General features: G+C 44.2%; 1 protein-coding gene across 1 annotated transcript in view; it reads right to left on the bottom strand.

Annotated features, from left to right (window-relative positions):
• syne2b (spectrin repeat containing, nuclear envelope 2b) overlaps nucleotides 1–13,734 on the bottom strand; it is a 220,340-nt gene that overhangs the window by 23,402 nt on the left and 183,204 nt on the right. Inside the window, exons 114-116 of the mRNA XM_078175419.1 lie at nucleotides 8,628–8,790; nucleotides 4,655–4,842; nucleotides 2,768–2,918 (exon numbers count right to left, since the gene is read on the bottom strand). Of these exons, the coding sequence (XP_078031545.1) occupies nucleotides 2,768–2,918; nucleotides 4,655–4,842; nucleotides 8,628–8,790 (502 nt within the window). The remainder of the gene's footprint in view (nucleotides 1–2,767; nucleotides 2,919–4,654; nucleotides 4,843–8,627; nucleotides 8,791–13,734) is intronic.

Below are 13,734 nucleotides of genomic sequence, written 5' to 3'. Positions count from 1 at the left end.
GTTGCATTGTATGGAAAAGGGATACTTCAGCTGCCAGTATCTAGTTTAACAGAGGAATTTAAATGTACCAAGGTCAGGACAGAGCTCTTGTTATGTGGGAGTAAGGACGTGGTAGTTAGGAGTGTGGTTCCAAATCCAACCAAGGGGAGGAAGTGGAACCCAAGATCGGCAGTTCAGGAGGCAGAGGCAGCTCTTAGACATGCAGAGATTGTAGGTAATGTTCAGTTTGGCCGGGGAGGCCTGGGGCTTGGCTCAGGCAAACCGGTATGGAATACAGCAGGCCTCAAAGATAAAAGAAAGCTGGTTGTAGAACAGCTACGCAGACAGGAAGAGATAGTAAGGGGTGCAAAGGTAGTGGCCCAGGCTAAACAGGGACAGTGGTTGAATTGGGAAAGTGTAGAGAAGAGGAAGCTTAGTTGGAGGGACCTGTGGAGTATGGAGGAGAATCGTATTAGATTCCTGGTAGGGGCTACATACGATGTGTTACCAACCCCCCAGAACCTAAAACTGTGGGTAAATGAGGACCCATCATGCCCATTGTGTTCACGTACCGCAACTTTAAAGCATATTTTGTCAGGCTGTAAAGTTGGCTTGTCACAAGGCCGATATACATGGCGACATAATCAGGTGTTGAAATGTTTAGCTGCAGGCATCGAAAGGAAACGAAGACAGGTGAATTCAGAAGGTGTTAAGGATAGGGGCTTAGTAATTCAGTTTGTCCGTGAGGGAGAGAAATACAGAAGGGATAAGTTAGTGAGGAGGCAAGGGTGTGGCCGCCTAGAAGGTGCTTGTGATTGGGAAATGCAAGTAGATTTAGGGGGAAAGCTTGTTGTTCCTCAGGAAATAGTCTGTACCAGGCAGAGGCCTGACTTAGTGTTGTGGTCAGTGAGTCAACAGATAGTTTATTTCATTGAGCTGACAGTTCCTTGGGAAGACTCAGTGGAAGAAGCCTATGAAAGAAAAAAGCTTAGATATGCAGACTTAGGAGCAGAAGCTGAGCAGCGAGGATGGAAGACTAGGATTTGTCCAGTGGAAGTGGGGTGTAGGGGATTCATAGCAAGATCAACTGTCTCACTCCTGGGGGAACTCGGAGTGCGGGGACAGAATTTGAGGAAGACAGTGAGGGAAATGTCAGATGAAGCAATTAAATGCAGCCAGTTTATCTATTACAGAAGAAATAATGTCAGCTGGGGGCCAGCAGGGGGAACTACTAAGCAGGGCACATAACTCCTTGAGATCAGGTGGAGAGATCCACTTCCTGTCAGGAGAAATCCAGGAAGAGGAAGTATTTAAGTGTGGGAGTGGCCTATTGGAATCCATTTTGTTTGAGGCCATGCGGCAAGGTGAGTGTGCTTGCTGATCCTGTAAGTCCTTTAACTTTAGCTTATATTGTAGTTATGCTATGTAGTGTGTGAAATAGAGTATGGTGAATGTGACAGGAAAGCTAGTATCAGCATTGCTTCTGCCTGGAGCTCGCATGTATGGAGCCTGGGTTTGGTTGAAGATGGCAGTGCTGTTTGGGCTGAGAAAGCCATGTGTAAGTAAGAAGGAAATCCAGGAAGAGGAAGGTTATTTAAGTGTGGGAGTGGCCTATTTGAATCCATTTTGTTTGAGACCATGCTGCAAAGTGAGTGTGTTTGCTGATCCTGTGAGTTCATTTATCTCCTTTAACTTTAGCTTACATTGGAGTTATGCTATGTAGCGTGTGAAATAGAGTATGGTGAATGTGCTAGTAAAGGTAGTATCAGCATTGCTTCTGCCTGGAGCTCGCATAAACGGAGCCTGGGTTTGGTTGAAGTTGGCAGTGCTGTTTGGGCTGAGATCACTGTCCAGCCTCCTGGAGGTGTCATTGTTGTGAGGGCTCGTCCTGGGGAGGTAGACTGTACAGCCTAACCCGGCGGGGGAGTGTGATAGCCTAACAAGGCTTCCTTCCCTGGGTCTACCTCCTCTGTGGTAGTATAGGTAAGGTAAAGGAGGTTGTTGGGTTGGTGTGGGGAGCAGTGAGACCTGGCATTAGGGGAGTGTCTCTGGGACGCCAGAGATCACTGTCTAGCCTCCTGGAGGTGTCGTGGGACTAACTAGACGAAACACCGGTGAAAGGAGGTTCCCACCCGATGACCCCAAAGACATGCTAGTTATCACTGCTCACGGGTCTGTATAGTTAAGCCTTGCCATAATAGCTTATCGTAGGGCTTAGGAGGATTATTCACTGAGCGCTGATCCCTTTTTTTTTTTTTTATTATTATTAGAGCACAAACTTCTTGTGTTTATTTGAATCCTATTCCCTTTAAAAGTCAGGCGCACCTGCACCTGACACCTGACAACATAATGGCAACTAGCAAGGACCCAAAAATCTTTGTTTATTCCCTGAACCTTTCCCCTGGTGCCAACATCCGGTCAAAACGTCATGCGTACACAAATAATTTGAATCTAATAGTGAGTTTACTGTTACATTTACACTCATGCCCCCCAGAGGATGAGTTTTTAAGGTGGCGGACACTGTTAGTGCCACCATCAAGCTAAAAACTAGAATTTACAGAGCAGGTTAGCAACCAGATAAACTCTTCTGATTTTAATGAATATGTTCTTTCTGTACCATCGTCATCAGGACAAACATCAAATCATTTATGTAAAGTGAACGGACATGTAACTGGTCTTCATGTTAATTTATGGTCTTTTTTTCCTGTATTCTGCCAAAGTTTAAAGTTTGGAAGAATAATAAATTTAAAGAAAAAAAAAAAAGAGCGAGAGAGATTTGTCCCCTGACCTCAAACTTCTTGAGCTCCTCCTTGGCGCTGGTGTAGAGGACGTCAGAAGAGTCTGGGCTCGCTGCGGTGAGCTCAGCTGTCTTCAGCCAGTCTTCAAAGCGAGAGAAGTCGTCCAGGAACTTACACCACAGACGCCACGTCTCCTCAATCCTGGAATCAATCAGTCATTTAATTTTTTTTGTGTGATGACAAAGGTCAAGTGAGCAGCTGAGACAGTTCATTTAAATACATTCATTTAAAAATATGTTTCTGTGTCAACTGTTCTTCATGAAACATGCAGTATAAAGATCGACTGACTGATCACTTAAGTTCTATATAAATTTATGTATGTTTACTTTGTGTAGGAGTATTAACAAGTGTCTATATAAATATAACCAAGTTAAATTTAAGACTTTTTAAGACCTTTTTATACCATCTTATATGAAATTTGGAGAAATTTACAGTCATAGGACCGAAAATATTTAAGACCCATCAAATCTAAATGAAAGACAATTTAAGGCCTTATTTTAGGAGACTTAATTTAAGACATTTTAAAGGGAAATTTCGGTTTATTTCAACCTGTCTCCTATCGTCCTAAATTTGTTTCAAGTGACTAGTGAAATAAAAATAATAGTTAGCATGTTAGCCGTTAGCCTAGATACAGCCGGGGCGCATAGTAGCGTCAGACCTGTTAAAACGTAAGTGAACGGGCAACCTTCAAGTGCAAAGTTAGTCCACTAAACAAGCTTTTTTTCCACAAAGACCGCCTCATATCGTTAGGATAAATGTCAGAGAACATATAGAAAACCACATGTAAACGTGTTGTCTTACCTTACCGGTGTGCTGCCATGTTTGTTTACATTTAGCTCTGCTTTCCAAAGCGCAGCCGAAATATCGCAAGAGCAAGCAGCGATCGTGCCTGAAATTTCTATAGCTCTAGATAAAGCCCAGCTGGATACTACTCCAGGTGGAGATGTCTCGTCCTCGGTCACATCCAGACCTTGAAAATAAGGCTGCAACCGGTCCCATTCCTTGCAACAGAGGCATTCCTCTTCTGTGGGCACTGGGGCACAGCATTCACAGGTACACCACCAATCTCCAGAGCTACACAGCCTTGCAGCAGCCATTCCTCCTCTCTCGTCCTCTACCTGTTGCACCTCTCTCTCTCTCTCCTCCTCTGTTCTTCAGTTTCACGAAGCTCTTCGTCAGTGTATTCTGGCTCAAATAAATAAGGGCGGCCATCAAACTCTGCAAAATCAAATTCCTCCTCCACAAAGTTGAAGTCTGGCAAAAAGTCAGCCATTATTCTATAAATCTTTCATAAAATAAATGAATGAAGTTTTCAGGCTACTGTCCAGTTCTGCCTTCCAGCTGTTGCTGCTTGTTCAGGCACGCTATGAGATCACTGCTTGTTCCGCGCTTTGGAAAGCAGAGCTAGAGGGATAAACAAACATGGCAGCACACCGGTAAGGTAAGACAACACGTTTACATGTGGTTTTCTATATGTTCTCTGACATTTATCCTAACGATATGAGGCGGTCTTTGTGGGAAAAAAAGCTTGTTTAGTGGACTAACTTTGCACTTGAAGGTTGCCCGTTCACTTACGTTTTAACAGGTCTGACGCTACTATGCACCCCGGCTGTATCTAGACTAACGGCTAACATGCTAACTATTATTTTTATTTCACTAGTCACTTGAAACAAATTTAGGACGATAGGAGACAGGTTGAAATAAACCGAAATTTCCATTTAAGACTTTTTAAGGACCTGTAAACACCCTGATTAGGTCACCATGTCAGGTCTTATTTTTCTGTTATGACCAAACCTGACATTATAAAGACATCATCAGGAGATTTCACTTTATTTTTAGACCCTAATTAAACATTAACGCTGCATCTGACTGCTCACCTCATCCTCCTCTCCATGGACATGGCACATATGTTCCTCCAGCGTCGGTCCAGGCTGCGGGTGGTCTGCTGGATGGAGTCGTTCTCCGAGTCGCTGCCGCAGGCATCTGCATCGTGGAGCAGGACGTCACAGAGCGTCAGCACCGACGCCACGCTCTCTGTGTGCTGCTCGATGTCCCGCTGCAGATCCTGCAGGTCAAACAGCACAGATACACTTCAGTCACATGGACTCACATGCAGCTCATTTACACATTGATACAACAAGATGCTTAGAAGAATACAGTAATAGTTTTCAGCTGCCCAAAAAAAACCCAACTATAATTTAGACAAGCATTTGTTCCTGAGTGCAACAGATGATGTTCAGAACAACAGTCATTCCTAAAAGCAGCAGTGGAGTGAAACAGGGAAACAACAAGACTTAACAAACATTAACTTCTAATGTGCTGATGGTTTTCACTGTCAGTCGTCCACAGAGCTCTGAGATCATTACAGGACTTCAACAACACATTGGGACTTCTTTGGTGAGAGGGAATTGGTACGTAGCTCCTTCTGAAGACTGACAGCACTTTTGTTGTTCAAAGTTACCACTCTCTGGGTTGCCATGGAGACAGATGAAAGCTTAAAGAGCCCATCCACACAGGAGTCATTTCAGCCATCCTTCATCCTCTAATGGAGAGAGCTGCAGCCTTTTCTGAGGCGCCGTCTCTTTCAGCCGGCGCAGCTCTCTGCTGTGCTTCTTCCTCACTTTTTACCAGTTCACTCGTGTTTTCTTTTTTGCATGTCCGTCACACGTCTCTCCCTCTCTCTTTCACGGACCATTTCTTTCTCCAGACATGTATTCTTTCCTCAGATATGTCTCTGTCCAAAGTCAGACAGGCTGCTCAAGATTTCAGGTGAATTTTATTTTTCTGTCAAAACCCTCGTTGCACACGTGTTAAGTGTTTTGGAGAGGAGAGAAAATGATTAGCAGGAAATCATCAGTGCCTTCAACAAATGAGCATCTGACCAATTTTGTTGTCATGAGAACAAGGTGCCCCGCACACTTTCTGTGTGAGAGATGCATTTTTATGCCATTAAATTCAAATGTAGAGAGCCAGTCAAAAGTCCCTACGCACTTTCTCATTCAAGTAAACAGTAAAGTGAAAATTAAAATTTCCCTCTTATCTTTTTTTTTCAACTTATGCCTGGCCCTAAAAGTCTTGTGTAATAGAAAGAGGCCTTTACGCTGATGGCAGTTTGAGAGACTTTTTGGTGTTTTTTTTCTGACAGTACTGTCCTTGTTGATATGTTGCTGTGGTGTAATCTTATGTAGGTACATGAGGTCATTATTTCTCACTTTTAAGGTGGATTTATACTGCCGTAGCCGACACACGTGGCCTACGCCATTGTGAAGTAAAGTGCTGTTTAGTTTAGTTGATTCAAAACACACATTAAACTCACATTAAACACACATTAAACCCACATTAAACATGGCTTAACAGAGACAATGTCAAACACAAGTACACAAATCAGCTTCACTATAACTCGCAGCATTCACAGACAAACACTTGTCTTTATCTGGACACATTTTCCAAACAAATACAACATGCTAATGTTATTAGCATAAGCCTATAGCATTTTACATTGTATAAATTAGCCCAGCAGCTAGCTGACTTTTCCTCTACTCATATGAAGACAGGGACAACAGCAACATTTAACAAAGGTAACGTTACAAAATTCAGCTCAATTACAACTCACAAGGTTCACTGACAAAACAACTGTCTTATACTAAACACGTTTTCCAAACAAATATAACATTCTATCGTTATTAGCGCCAGCCTATGGCATTTTACATTGTATAAATTAGCCTCTGCTCATATGAAGCCAGGATAAATCACACACAAGACTTAAAATGCTATTTTTAGGCTTTATTGTCTTCATAATTTATTGTTTCTTATCTGTGAAATTAAAGTAAATCAAAGCTTTGTTTCCACTGAGGGAAATGGTTTCAGCTTACAGAAATAGACAGGAGGTCTGTGTCACCCCGAAGTGTAGTTACATTCCCGGGGAGGTGCATGTCAGGCTATGCTGTAGGGTATGACGTAGCGTAGGTATGGCGTCAATTCGACGCAGAAGTATAAATCCTGCTTTACATTTGACACAGTCTGATACTGGTGAAGTAGAAAACCTGCCAAAAGATCAAATCTCATTTTTCTTCTGTCTGAATATTTCTCTTTCTAACCCTTTCCACCCCTCCACCTCCTCTCACACCCCAAACCTTTCTCCTCTCAGTGAAGTAGCACAAGTCCATTTTCTTTCTTTGGGCTGCAGTCTGAGGCCGAGCTCTCAGTCCATTTACCATCTCTCAGCCCAGTGTGACAGCTTCCTCCTTCACAAACACCCCTCTGTCCTGCAGCTTGCTGAGATTTTACTTAGCAGCACACATTACGCTGCTCCTCTGTTATTATGCCGTGAACCACTACAGGGTGGCCGAAACACAAAGGGTTTAAAAGCCGGCGTGCATCACTAGTGTGTGAGTAAGGTACTTCCCTGCCATGTCTCCCCTTTAAGTGGAGTCTCCACTCTGCCCTGAGCCATCGTAAAGCTTTTTAAGCCTGTTTTCACCTGGAGGATGTCTGAGCTCAGTGGTTAGATGGAGGTGTCAGGTGGGAGGAGGTGCTGTTCCATATTTGCTACCGCTGTGAATTACCATTTAAAGTTTTCTTTAACTCATAAGTCTCATCATCCCTTCACAAAGACACACCAGAGTCTCCTGTTATGCTTATTTATTGTACCTTTGTTCCTGAACTCTGTCAGTTTGGTTCGGTGAATAACTCTAAACATAATAAACCATTTAGCATCTGTCAATCTGATGCTGACGGAGAAGTGAGACAGAGGCAGGAAACTTTGAAGTGCTCACCTAACATTCAGTACGTTTACATGACATCAGAGGAAATCAATTTATTGTGTTTGTCCGACTAAAACAGGACTTTTAAAACACATTCAAACAAGTTAGTCTGACTGAAATCGACCAAATCAAACTTCTCAAAGTTGGACTAAGGGGCCGGACACATGCCGTGTTTTTTGTGCCCTCAAATAAGTGTTTTCAATGTAGACGTGCAGCAGACATGCTCAAACGCCAAAGCGACGCCGTCCCAAGGACAATATTTTTGGCCTAATGCACTCTTACAAAACAACGTCTGGAAGAAGATCAGCTCTGCACTCAGGATTTCTGGTACGTAGGGCATGATACAGTGCTGGTTGTGGTTGTTTAGCAACCTCTGACGCAACTTGCCTCTGCACCTTTAAAAGTTGGTACATAGTAGGCACAAGAGTAGCGCCCAGTGCCCAACCTCTTGTTTCCTAACTAGCTGAGGCACTCGGCACATGCTCCACAGTGTCCGTCCCAGTTGGATCAGCCTGTGATTTCAATTTTTTTGTTTGATTTTCGGTGTGATTTTGAATCCAGCCCTCAGTGGGCTGATGATTTTGGTTTTCATTGACCGTAGTTATGCCATTTTGTTCTCAACAAATTGCACAGTGTACGTCAGTAAAGATTTTCAACTTGAATAATTCATTCATCAAGATCTGATGTGTGTTTTAAGGGTTCCCTTGATTTCTTTGAGCAGTGTAGTTTTGCTGTTGTTAATCATCAATCATCAACAATTCATCAAGAATTTTCTCCTTTTTTTGGATTTTTCGTTCACTTTGAAGGCGTGCGAAAAAAACAAAATTTTACTTACAAATTCAGTGTAAGACAGGCTGAGTAACTGATATACAAATAGTTATTTGGAGGCTTAAGTACTCCTTTAGCTAATTTCTATATGCAGAACTGGCCACCTGAAAAAACCTCTCCCAATTTGCTTCTGTATGGAACCACAGCCCATCTGACCTCACTTTTTCCCTTACTAGATATGTGACCACTTTAAAACTTTGTACACACTTTCATGATTGAATAATAAGCTGCTCAAACAGAACTGTTTGTCTTCACCCACCTGCTGCTCAGCAAGTTTCCTCTGAATCTCATCGCTGTGGCAGACGTTGTAGACCACCGGCTTGGCCAGCTCCGCCTCGATGCGAGACAGCCATGTCCGCAGGTTGCTCATGTTCTTGTCGAGCTGCTGCACCGTCACCAGCGTCTCCTTCAGCTTCCTCACCCTGCGGAGAGAGAGATGTCACGTTACAGAAGGTGTCCCTTGAGTTCCGCTGGTCAAAGATCATCAAAGCTGAGATTGGTCAACTGGTTTTGTTCTTCTGGTCTTCATTTCCTATAAAACTGGTCTGAACTTTGTACATGATTCCAGTATCATACAAAAGTCCTCCTGGGTTGTGACAACTCTATTATCAAATTATTCGAAATGTTTCTTCGGCTAAATCGCTTCAATTTTCATCTCTCTTGCAAGCGAAGGTTAAGACGCATTTTCTGCATATGTTCTCAATCTTTGCAGATATTAATCCCCTTTTATTTAAAGCATGGTCTCTGACATCGACAGGTCAACTCTGTGCATCTTTGCACTGTTCAAACACATAAATAATCAGAGTTGGGACTCTGACATGCAGCGGGAGGACAACCTTACATTTGGCAGTCCGTACTCAGAATCACACCCATCACCCTGCCATTGTTAGCACTACACTCGGCTCTTTGCCACAGATTATCACTGTGGCGGCTCGTCGCGGTGTCTGAGAAGAGCTGCTATCATTCTCACGTATGACACAACAGGAGGCATTATAGCAGAGCTATGGGCTGACCTACATCTGACTGGGAGCTGGGTGGTGTCTGGGAGAGAGGCTGCATTCCAGTTCAGCTCTCAGGTCAGGTCACTAACCAACACAATGCAGAGAGGGTGACACTGCACCGTCATGTGACTGCAGCCGGTGAGAGCATGCATCCAAAATCCACCTCTCTGATCAGAGTGTGTGTACATGCGTGTGTGTGAGAGAACGGGGGGAGGGGGTGTTTGATGGGGGGATCAGACTGCACTGTAGACACATCCAGAGTTCAGTCTGCCTGTGCCATCGTTGCCCTGAACAAAATATGTCGCTGGTCATTCTGAATGTGACACTAGTGATAGGTGACTAGTGTAACGTGGAAATCACACTGACAATCACATTTCAGCTGTGGACAGGGTTTCCCACACATTCATTTATTTGTGGAGGCCCAGCACGATATATCAACACCTGGTGCCAAATATTGATTTATTTTTGGAGCTGGACCAACATTAGGAGCGCTGTTGGAATATATACTGTTAAGTTATTCATTGCTCCACACTCTCAGTGTACGGTGTACTCTGGGCACAAATGGAGCAAGTGCGCTGAGTCTAAAACTTTGCCTCCACTCGCCTCTCTGCTCCTTTCATCCATCGATCTGATGTCCCCCCACGACTCAAACTACACAATCTGCTGCTGAGGAGAAAGTACTCATGAAAGAGTTTCTGCATTCACAGACCCGTAAAACCTCTGAATTTAGAGTGGACACGCACAGACACCCATTTTCGACTTGTCTTACTTGAAGAAAAGCCACTAATTCAGTGTTAAACACATTTCATTGATCATAGATTCCTCACAATAAAAATCCCCCGTTATTTCGTTGGGTATAAACTTTTATTGTGAAGCAGCAAAATAAGGAAATGTCGAGCTTTCAAGCAGCAGCTTCACACAACTTCCAATACGGCTGATAGCAAACATGAAACAGTAAAATAAAGCAGATGTCTAAAGTAAAAACAGGACGCAGGAGAGAAACTAAACTCCAAACCACAGAGATTCAGTTAGAGGCTACGAAATGATACAGGAGGCAGCAGGTTGTGCAGACAGACTGCGCCACAAACAAACACATTACAATCACTTCACAAGTTCATGGTGATGTTCTATTGATATTACCACTGATAACTCAAATGTAATGTTTTATGCTGGTTCAGAAACTATTTAAGGTGCCCAGTGTTGATCTAAGCCAGTGCACCTGACTGATGAAACAAAGCAGCAACAAGCAGCTGACATCCAGTCGTCACTGAAGCTGCGTTTAGCTGTGATTTCTGGCCACACACGGAAAACTATCAGACAGGAAATTAAACAGTCAGATGCTGACGCTGCAACAGCAGAGACTGTAGGGGGTGATGTTCCTGTTCCTGGCTGTTCCTGTCCTGTTTTTGGCTCCTGATGCATCTGCATGCATGTGTATGTGTTTGTGTACGTGCATGCAGGTGTGAGCTCGAGGATGCATGTCTCCACAGTGTGTGAGGACGTGGCAGTACATGGAGGGGCGGAGAGCAACATCAGTGACATCAAAAGCATGCTACTGCGATCACTGATGGACATCTATAGGCTCAATGCATCCACACACACACACACACACACACACACACACACACACACACATCTGCTGTCCAAGCTGCCTCCTAAATACCAACACACACACGCGACGACTCGAGCTGTGTTCTCCACTGAATTTGCTCTGAATGACTCTGCATGCGTCTGCCTGTCTACATGCCTGCACCGACAAAGCCCAGCCCATCCCCCTTCGCTCTTGCTCTTCGTGTCTCATCCACCTCCTTCTCCTCCTCCTCCTCCTCTTTATCACAACACAACACCCGATCGGCTCCCCTTTCACCCGCCTGCCTCCTCAGCCTCGTGCTAGCCGGGTGCACCGGGGCGCGATGAGGGAGAAAGGTACTTACGGGCTGGTGAGGAGGCTACTCCATGATGATGGCTCATCCGCTGGCAAGCACTACCCCCCCTCCACCTCCTCCATCCCTCCCCTCTCTCTCTGCAGTCTGTCTCCTCCTCCTCCTCCTCCCCTCTTTCCAAACATCTGGACGCAGTAACAGGTTCACTCAGGGTTACACAGCATCAGGAGCTAACTGACTATGACTAAATTATTTTCATTATTTATTCTTGTGTTTCTACAACAAATATATTTATTATCTAGTCTGAAATGTTCCACGTCATTCTCCACCTCTTTCCTTTTTGAAATATACAAATGAATTTTTTGTTCCGTTAGTTGGTTAATCTTGAGAATGTAAAGCAGGGTTCCCACACCTTCTGCAACATCAAATTCAAGAACTTTTCAAGGACTTCCCAGGCCCAGTGCCTACAAATTCACCCCGTTCACCTGCAGCCATCATATCCAGAGTCCAGGACGAGCTCAACAAAGGTTCATTCCTCTACTCATCCAGAACATCAGCACTTCTCCATCTTCCTCTCATCTTATCTTCACCACCTCTACCACCACCAACGTCTAGACCGAGGGTGGTTCCCTATTCAACTATGGATTCATCACCCTCCTTTTATCATACCATCTTGATGGGGACTAATCGCCAAATCATCCACATTTTTCATTCTCATGTGCACATGTTGATAAATATTCTTTTTACTATAAAAGTGAATCTCTCCTGATTGAAATAAAGCTTTAGCTCCAGCCCAGGCACCAGAAGAAAAAGTTGGAATTGTACGTTTCTACAAACCACAAATACGTTTGTACGTTTCATACGCAACTTCAACTCAGCAGGACCAAAGATCGTCTTTGAGGCACTTCAGAGTGGAACCGATTTAGGTTGGAAACAAGCCAATCTGTGAAACAGTATTATCACTTTACACCACCCTGCAACAACAAACAACAACAAGCCAACGAGCAGGAACAAAGAAACAGAAGCCCATTAAAGTCAGTCAGGTCTTGAGCAGATTACAGGTGCAGCTGTCGATCGCTGTTACTGTTTACGGGATACAACCTCGGACATTACCGCCAACAGGGCTGACACAGACAGACCCAGCGGGGAACCTCAGTCTGGAAAAACCTCCATCTGCCACTGTCTTCCATTTCAATTACCCCAGCCTGGGGTTCAGCGCTCTATGAGCGAGTCGTATATTACAGGGCTGAATGATGAAAACTGGTAAGGGCCACAACAGGTGGAGGAGGAGAGGGAAGAACTACACACGAGTACAGAGAAAGAAAACGTAAATCTGAAGCCCCTTTTCAGACATGGGATACATATCACGGCCGCCTTCGACTGTCTGTTACAGTAATGGCTTCATGATCATGTGATGTTTGGCACCTGGTGCGAGAGACGGAGCGGCTGCACGTCTGTAAAACAGCAGCGAGTTGAAAAGTAATGATATTAAGGAGGAGTGTTTTTGTTCCCTCACAGGCTGCATGTACTGCTTAAATAATTACCGCCGTGATTCTAAAACTTCTCACAGTGAATCACCTCATACATTTCATCATCATCGTCACTAGTGTCATCGTCTAATAGAGAATTCTGCTGCCCTATCTTACACCTGGGACAAAGCCGTGCAAAGTGCAGCACAGCTACCTTTTCTGGTTTCAGACCAATGCAGTTGACATTATCTCAGCACCCACGTTGTGTGGGGAGCCAAATTGCTTGCACCCATCTGTTTGCCCATGGGTGTGCAGGGCTTAAAATGAGGTGTGTTCAGGTGCATTGTTGGTGTGTTACTATTTTGAAGCAGCAGAAAGCGATTGTGCCATTGACCAACAAAAACCTCGAGTCTCATTTATAAAACAGTGCATAGGATCCATAATAAAATTTTACGTACGGACAAAAGCCAAAAAAGGCGTGCGCCAAAAAATATTTTCACAATCAGGCTTCCACCTCACCAACTGTGTCACCAGTTAACTGTCTCCAACATGTTTGTAAGTATGGGTCAAAGTTTCTCCCGTCAAGTCTGTTTTTATAGATCACAACCTTTGCTTGGGAAGTCGCATACACATCTTTCAGGCCTCATTTTGTGCGTACACAATGTTTATAAATGAGTATTTTCCTGTTGTTGAAAGGCGCATTATTCAGATAGAAAGATGCACCTTCATAGGCGGGTTCAGGGTGTGTGCACCCTGCCTGTTACACACCCTGGGATGCGCAGATGGGTGGCAGGTGGGTGAAACAGTACATCATTAATGAGAAAAGATATCAAGGACATTCTGCATAATGTGAACATAGCAGAGATCAGAGCAGAGCAGAGATGCTGTACGACTCCCCATTAAGAGAGACGCTGCGCACATTTACACACTAGGAGCAGCGTAACTTCGCTTCACAGCTGAAAGCAGTTGTGCCTGGTCTAAAGTCAGAATGGCACAGTATTCTGCTATGGGGT

This window comes from Epinephelus lanceolatus, chromosome 15, assembly GCF_041903045.1.
Source record: "Epinephelus lanceolatus isolate andai-2023 chromosome 15, ASM4190304v1, whole genome shotgun sequence".
NCBI classification, from domain to species: domain Eukaryota; kingdom Metazoa; phylum Chordata; class Actinopteri; order Perciformes; family Serranidae; genus Epinephelus; species Epinephelus lanceolatus.
The sequence above is the reverse complement of the archived record's forward strand: the minus strand, read 5'-3'. Positions and strand labels throughout refer to the sequence as shown.